This window comes from Microtus ochrogaster, unplaced genomic scaffold (genome assembly GCF_000317375.1).
Source record: "Microtus ochrogaster isolate Prairie Vole_2 unplaced genomic scaffold, MicOch1.0 UNK44, whole genome shotgun sequence".
Lineage (NCBI taxonomy): Eukaryota > Metazoa > Chordata > Mammalia > Rodentia > Cricetidae > Microtus > Microtus ochrogaster.
Window position 1 is genome coordinate 1,061,153 of NW_004949142.1, and position 7,949 is coordinate 1,069,101.

At 53.2% G+C, this 7,949-nt stretch overlaps 1 protein-coding gene across 1 annotated transcript; it reads left to right on the top strand.

The window, feature by feature from the left end:
* Nucleotides 1-2: 2 nt before the first annotated feature.
* Rnd2 (Rho family GTPase 2) lies at nucleotides 3-1,817 on the top strand (the record flags this gene model as incomplete). The annotated part of the gene is made up of 3 exons (XM_005369069.2): nucleotides 3-95; nucleotides 689-823; nucleotides 1,047-1,817. Coding segments are annotated over 3 exons (477 nt in total), but the record flags the coding sequence as incomplete, so codon positions are not given.
* Nucleotides 1,818-7,949: the final 6,132 nt, after the last annotated feature.

Consider the following 7,949-nt stretch of genomic DNA (forward strand, 5'->3'; position numbering starts at 1 on the left):
ACAACGTCCGGCCTCTGGCCTACCCAGACTCTGATGCTGTGCTCATCTGCTTTGACATTAGCCGGCCAGAGACCCTGGACAGTGTCCTCAAGAAGGTGGGAGCCTGGGCAAACAGGGAAACTACTGAGGGCACTGGGCACGATCTGAGCCGGGAGAAGGGAATAATGGCGTGTCCCTCAGCTGGTTGGTAGATAAAGCTGGCATCCCTCTACTCCATCCCCGTTCCTCCCACCCACAAATCAGTCCTCGGAGCTGGAAATGGCGTCTGGGGAGATGAGACTGGGGACTAGCTATCTGTCTTCCCTATCTCCTTGGCTGTGGAAACCTTGGATGGAAAGGTTGGGAATGCCTATCCTGGGACTTAGAAAAGCCCTGTGGCCTCCTGTCCAGGCCATTATTTCCATAAGAAAAGCCTCTGATGAAAACACCAGTCAGTCAGAGCATCCTTAGTTCCCAGGCAGGGGAGGGTGCGGCGGGTCTGTTCTCAGGACAGAGTCTGGGAAAGGGTTCCAGGCTGACAGACAATCCCAGAGCCTCTTCACTGTCTCCTCATCTTCTACGCCTTCCACGCCGTTCTGGTCTCAACCCGAGAAGAGAGGCTCCAAGTGATTTCTGCACGCATGGAGCGGGGCTTTGCCCTGTATCTCCCTCCACTCTCCCATAACTCTTACTTTCCATCCCCAACTAGTGGCAAGGAGAGACTCAGGAGTTTTGCCCCAATGCCAAGGTGGTGCTGGTTGGCTGTAAACTGGACATGAGGACTGACCTGGCCACACTGAGGGAGCTATCCAAGCAGAGACTTATCCCTGTTACACACGAGCAGGTGAGCCCCATAACCTGCACTTAATCCCAGCCTTCACACCCAGGCCGGGGTTTAGTCTCTGTTTAAAGCCATCCTACGTGGCTCATCCGTTTGCCCTAACCTCTGACCCTTAACCCTTGATTCTTCCCCAGCTCTGACCTTCCACCCTAGCCCACAGCCTTCATGCCTTTTTCTGCAGTACAGGCTAAGTCCTGTAATTTCCACCCGTCCCCTTCTTTTCCAGGGCACTGTGCTGGCCAAGCAGGTGGGGGCCGTGTCATACGTTGAGTGTTCCTCCCGGTCTTCTGAACGCAGCGTCAGGGATGTCTTCCACGTGGCCACCGTGGCCTCTCTTGGCCGTGGCCACCGGCAACTGCGCCGTACCGACTCTCGCCGGGGACTGCAGAGATCCACTCAGCTGTCGGGAAGGCCAGACCGGGGAAATGAGGGCGAGATACATAAGGATCGAGCCAAGAGCTGCAACCTTATGTGAGGGGCTGCAGCGGGACAGAGAGCGGAGAGGGTGAGAGATACGATTGTTCCCCTGCCTGCTCCTGGACTTTTTGACTTCCTGACCCTGGCTGGAAGGGCAGGGCAGGCAGAGAAGCAATTCTGGTTGGAGGAGCTAGAGGACAGGAGGGTGTCACTATTCCACACCCTCATCCCCTTTTCTGCTGGTAGCTGAGAGGGCTGACAGGGTAGGCATTAGGGCACAAACTTGATGGGGCAGGCGGGTGTTCGGGAAGCCAGCATCAAGCAATGACTTTGGACGAGTCTTCTACAAAGTGTCTTTTCCTTCCTCACCCTCGTTCCCATAGCCTGTCTGCCTTCCCTGAGGACAGTGTCCATTGGAAGACCTCCTCTCCCTTCTGCATCTGCTCTCACACATTCTAACCTTCAGGCAACACGCACTAAAATTTAAAACCAGAAGTCCTTTCCTACCATCAACCCAGCAACCAGTTCTAGTTTCCTCCTTCCCCAGCAGTCTGCAAATAAAGCCCATGACCATGGAAAATGGCTATGGCCTTAGTTTTGTTCCTTTTCCCCCAAAAACCTCCCAGTCCATCAGCATCCTTGCCTACAGAGAAAACACAGGAGAAAGTCGTGTACTGAAGAATCCAAAGTTTAGAAGCCAGGGGTGGGAGAGTGAAATACCTTGGGAGGCTTCGGTTCAGTTAACGTGGGTAGACAGCCCTGGGCAGGGGTGGGAGCGGGGTGTCTTGAGTTAACCAATGCCGCACAAGTGTTCAGCATTACTCAGCCTGGCTGGGTGTCCTGCTAGCATGGCAGAGGGCCCTCTGAAGTGGTACAAGCCCCTTGTTCACAGTCTCTACCCTTGGCTTGCAGCCTGCTGACGCCCTAGGGATTGTGAAGATAGGAAGGGCATTGAAAGCTTCCATATCCCTGAATCGGAACCCTGGTATAAGGTGAAGCTTACTAAGGGGACAAAGTCTCCTCAAGGACTCGAACTTGGGCTCCCCCTCAGCTCTACCTTGAGCTCATTGATGATCGGTGGGGGAGCATCATCTGTAATGGAGAGTCATCCCTACCCCAGCCCCTCGGGAGTGAAGGCCGGTGGAGGGGATGGCCAGAGGACTGGTCAGCTAGGACAGTGCTGGTCTGTTTCCTTGGGAGTCTGATTTCAGATTGTCCTGTATTCCCTTCCTGGCTCTGGTCCCACTGGCCTCCTTTTGGTGACATTCTCCCCCAGGAACCATCCGTGGGTGGCTCTCCCCTCCTCCCAACTCCACCCCATTCAGTTCTGCCAGCCATGTTGGGAGAGGATGGAGGCAGGCCTTGCCCTCCCATCTGGTGGGACCCTGTGCACACTCTACCCCTCCCTGCACCAAGCATGCACTGTTGCCAATGGTGCCACACACTGGATCGAGAGACGATAGTCTCTGAGCTTCTGGAGCCTAGCCCAGTGGGGAAGAGAGGTGCGTGCGTTGGCTGAGGGACCCTGTACACATATAGGCCGTTGTGGGGCTCCCTGAGCCAGTAAGTCCCGAGGGAGTTGGTGTGGGGGGAACCCTTGGCATAGATGTAGAAGATGCAACCAACTGAGTATAGAGGAAAGAGTGAGTGTGGCACAGCAGGGAGGGATGGCAAGGCTGGCAAGGTCCTTTGAGGCCACAGAAGAGCCCACGTGGGAGTCAGCACTTCCTTGTGAGGAGCCAACAGGGGTTTCAGGCAGAGGGGTTTAGATTTGGTTTTTTGGATGGATGAGATGGTGGAGATTAAGGGTGTGGGCTCTATGAGATATGACATAGGAAACAGCTTCTCCTTTCCCTCTCTCAGACCCCGCTCTCTCCCTGGCTCTCTAGGCAGGAACATCTTCCCTGGTCTCTGGCTTTCTGAACTGCCCTCCCCACAGTCTCCTGTGAGACTCCCATCCCAAGCCATCTCTCCAGTCTAAGGGAGTCTAGGCACTAGGCGTCCCACCCTCTCACCTGGTTAGGGGCTGACGCTGAGACCTTCCTCAAGGGTCCCAAGTCCTGAACAGAGAGGTGTTGAGGGCTGGGGCTCTGTCTCTTCCAGAAGACTGATTTTTTTCCCCCCAGTAGGGACTTGCTATAAAAATGAATTTGTAAGTGGGCATGGTAGTTAGTGCCTGTAATCACAGTACTAGGGAGGTTGAGGCAGGAGGATTGCTGAGGGTTCAAAGCCAGCATGAGCTACAGAATGAGATTCTCCCCATCTTCAAAAAAAAAGTTGACTTAAGTTGGGCGTTGGTGGCACACACCTTTAATCCCAGCACTCGGGAGACAGAGGCAGGCAGATCTCTGTGAGTTCAAGCCCAGCCTAGTCTACAGAGTGGGTTCCAGGACAGCCAGGGCTACACAGAGAAATCCTGTCTCAAAAATACAAAATACAAAAATAAATAAAAAGAAAAGTTGACTTGAAATTTTTGGTGGGGCCAGGCGGTGGTGGCGCACGCCTTTAATCCCAGCACTTGGGAGGCAGAGGCAGGTGGATCTCTGTAAGTTCGAGACCAGCCTGGTCTACAGAGCGAGTTCCAGGACAGGCTCCAAAGCCACAGAGAAACCCTGTCTCGAAAAACCAAAAAAAAAAAAAAAAGAAATTTTTGGTGGGACACTTCTCTTGGACTCCCCAATACAAAGCAGGCTCAAGCCTGTGGCCCCCACAGTGCAGGATATTTGCACCCCTTTACTCCCCCAATCTTCCTCCTGCGCCGTTTATGCTTGGAGACAGCAAGTGCATTTCAGTAGCAGCCTAAAGCAAACATAATTAGGAAGATAAATCAGCCGCAGGAACCCCCAAAGTTTAATATATTTCCAAAACCAGTGGGGAGGGAATTTAGTTCCCTCTGCAAGGCCGCGTTGCCAGACTTATTTCTGGGGGAGAGGCTGGGTCTTGGGACCTAGGAGCCCAATGGGTGCAAAGAGACAATTGGAGTGTTCCTAGGTTCAAAAAGGTCCTTGCAGGCTGGAGGGAACCTTACAGCTACTCCACTACCCCCTACCCAGGTGCAAGAATTAGACTCTGCCTCCTCCTCTGTGGCTGTTTGGCCCACAAATTAGACTCCAATGTAGCCTTGTTAATCATTTAATGAAATAAACAACCAATCATGCTGGGATGCTGTCAGTGTATTTTAACCTCAGCAGACAGCGAGTGGAGGGGAGGAGACTCCCGGGTTCAGTTCTCAAACACTGCAGCCAATGAAGGCCCCCAGCCCCAACAGTGACTCCAGCCCTCCCCAAGGGTCAGCCATGGGGAGAGCCCTAGGTAAGGACTAACGTCTACGTTTGTCCTCAGATTTCCATTTGTGTGCTGCATGAGCTCATGAGTGCACACACGCACATGCGCACACACGCATGCACACACTCACACGCGCACACACATGTACACACACATGTACATGCACACACATGCGCACACACGTACATGCACACAAATGTGCACACACGCACATGCGCACACATGAGTACACACATGTACACGCACATGCACACAGACGCACATGTACACGCACATGACATGCACACACATGTGCACACACATGCACACATGCGCACACACACGCACATGCACACGCACATGCACACACACACACACCACGCCAGATCAGCTCCCACCATACTGGGTGGCGTTGAAGCAATAGAATCTGGATGTGTTTACTCATGCCAAAGTTCCCAGTCCAGTTCATCCTGCCATTCTGCCATCATTGCCACAGATTTTGGTATCTTTTTTTTTTTTTTTTTTTGAGGTAGGATCTTATTATGTAGCCCTGAGTGGCTTGGCCTGGAACTCTCCCAAATTTAAAGGTTACAGGTACGTGCCACCTTACTTCGCTAATTTTTTTCATTTTTCTGCATGTCTAGACAGAATGTTCACATTCATGCCTGTATATGACTCTGCTGTCTCAGCCCATACCACCGGGCCCAGCTTCTACAAGCCTCAGAAATGGGTTCCTTTGAGGGGTACAGGCTGTGTCTGTTCTTCAGGCAGGGTCTTACTATACAGCTCAGAGTGGTCTTCAACTTGCAGTCCTGCCACAAGTACAGCAGAATTGGGATTACAGGCAAACGCGACCACGCTCAGCTTTCTACCATGTTGCTAGAGCAACCCACCCAGACCCACTCGGGTTTGTCCAATGGCCTGAAGAGGAGGAGTCATGCTGGAATTTCCCAGGGGACATCAGGATCCTGGCTGGCCAGCCTAGAGCAGCTCTTCTCTGCTCCACGCTCCTCTCCAGGAAGAGGCCCGGCGCTCTGCTTTAGCGGTTTCCTCTATGATTTTGTCCCCTCTCTGCCTCCCTCCTTCCAGATGAGTTCCAGGTTGCCCTCCATCTCTACCTAGCTCCTTCCCTTCCCGGGGGTGGGGTGGGGTGGTGCTCCAGATTCTGGGGCATACGGTGAGTCCCAAGCAGCTATCCCACAGTAGCCTGAGACAAGAGATGTACATAAGTGCCCCTCCCCCAAGAAAAATGCTCTGCTGTTGACTCCTAAATAACAGATGTCTGTCTGCATATTAATGAGATTGGACGAATAATTGGCGAGTTTTTCATTCAGTGTCAGAATGAACCCGGAGGCCTTATGTTCGTGCACAGACACCCCTTCACCCTGACGCTCCCTTCCCCCAGCGCAGAAGGAAGCAGATTCAGAAGCTGGCAGCCTTGACCCACAAAAGGGAGGGGCAGATGGCAACAGGGAAGGGTGTTGGCAGGAGGGAGACCCCCATGGTGTAGTTTGCCAGGTTGCTTGGTCTGGATCACTGCCTCCTGTCACCCCCAGGGGGGTGGTAAACGCCCTGCATCTGTGCTGTTCCACCATCCTGCAAGAAGGGCCAGAGGAGAAAGGTGGGCTACGGAGGTGCATGCTGAAGGGGCTGTCCCCGGAGGACAGAGCAGTATCGTGCCTTCTGTGAGGGTGTGCATTGTTAGCCTCTGTGAGGTGATGTCTGGTGGAAAAAAACAGATTTTCTTTTGCTTTTTTGTTTGTTGAGACAGAGTCTCTCTATGCAGCCCTGGCTATTCTTGGTATTAAGACCAGGCTGGCCTCGAACTCACAGAGGTTCAATTGCCTCTGCCTCCCAAATGCACCCAGGAAGGTTTTCACCTTCCTTCTTTCCTTCCTTCCTTCCTTCCTTCCTTCCTTCCTTCCTTCCTTCCTTCCCTCCCTCCCTCCCTCCCTCCCTCCCTCCCTCCCTTCCTTCCGATTTTCGAGACAGGGTTTCTTTGTGTAACAGCCCTAACTGTCCTGGATCTAGCTCTTGTAGACCAAGGTGGCCTCGAACTCAGAGATCCACCTGCATCTGCCTCCCAAGTGCTGGAATTAAAGGTGTGCACCACCGCCACCTGGCCCAGAAAGGTTTTTGAATCAAACAGCTATCCCTTGCTAGCTGGGTATCCCTGCCCTAATTACTTAACCTCTCTGAGTTTCACTTTGCCTTGAAAGAAGGAAATAAAATGTGTCACGTGGTCATCTTCATGCCTGATTTGTAATAGCCCTCAGCCAGGCTTGGCTGGGCACGTAATCCCAGCACTCAGAAGTTAAGAGGGTCTCAAATTGGAGGAAGGAAAACAACAACAACAAAACCAAAAATAACCCCAGGGCATGGGTTGGTTCTGCCCTCTTCTATCTCCGAAAACGCTGAGACAGTTTCCACACCGCTACCTCTCTTCCCAGATCAACCCTTGTTCTGGCAAGGGTTAACTAGAGGTAGAACAGGGCAAGAGGGGACAGCACAGTGGAAACCAAAGCCCGGAACAGGAGATGGAGATCTAGAACTCCAGAAGAGAAAGAGGAAGGGAGAAGGGTCAGCAGGGCTGGAGCGCGCTCGGCCCTGGAACAAGAATGTGGAGTCTACTCCTGGTCCCGGAAGCCCCCGCTCGAGCTGTTTGACTTAAGTCCCACAGTCGCTCAGCACCCCTGCCAAAGGAGGGGATTGGTTGGCTCTGGAAGGTCCACTCTCAGCATGAAAACAAAAGTTCCCGTGGCTGGTGGGACGCAGGGGTGGATGGCTGTGCGCACCCCCACCACGATAGCCTATCAGTCACTTGTGCGCCATCCCCCTCTCTCCCTCGGTAAATGATCTGCTGCGCCAGCGAACAACTGTCCATTGTGTCCTAATGAGGGACGAGCAGGGAAAGCCAATCACTTATGATGCAAATGAGCCGACGGCTGCAGCCCGCGCTTTCCCTGAGTGCCCCTCTTCTGCTTAAGTCCTTCGTGCCCCAGTTGGGCCTTTCTCCCGAGTCCCAGTTCCCATCTGGTGGAGGAGGAGGGGGAGGCCCAGCCTAGCCCTTACATCGTCTGGCATCGCCACTCCCTGCAAGGAGTCCTGACCCTTTCAAAGCCTCAGAGCAGGCTTCTCCCGGCCCCCAGACGCTGCTGTTTTGTTTGACTGGGGGTGTATGTGTGAAACTCGTAGCACATACAATTTCCCTTTGCCAAAGTGTACACTTCTGTGGTGTTTAGCGCATGCCCAAGCTGGAGTAATGAACCCCTCTCTGGTCCTAGGCTTTATGTCCCCCTGCTTGAGGAGCTCAGCCTTCATGGGGAGGGGGACACCGCTGACCCCTCAACACACTGGAGGCTGGTGTTGAAGAAAACCCCCAAGGTTGGCTCCAGCACAGATCTTGCTTTTTTTTTTTTTTTTTCCGAGACAGGGTTTCTCTTTGGAG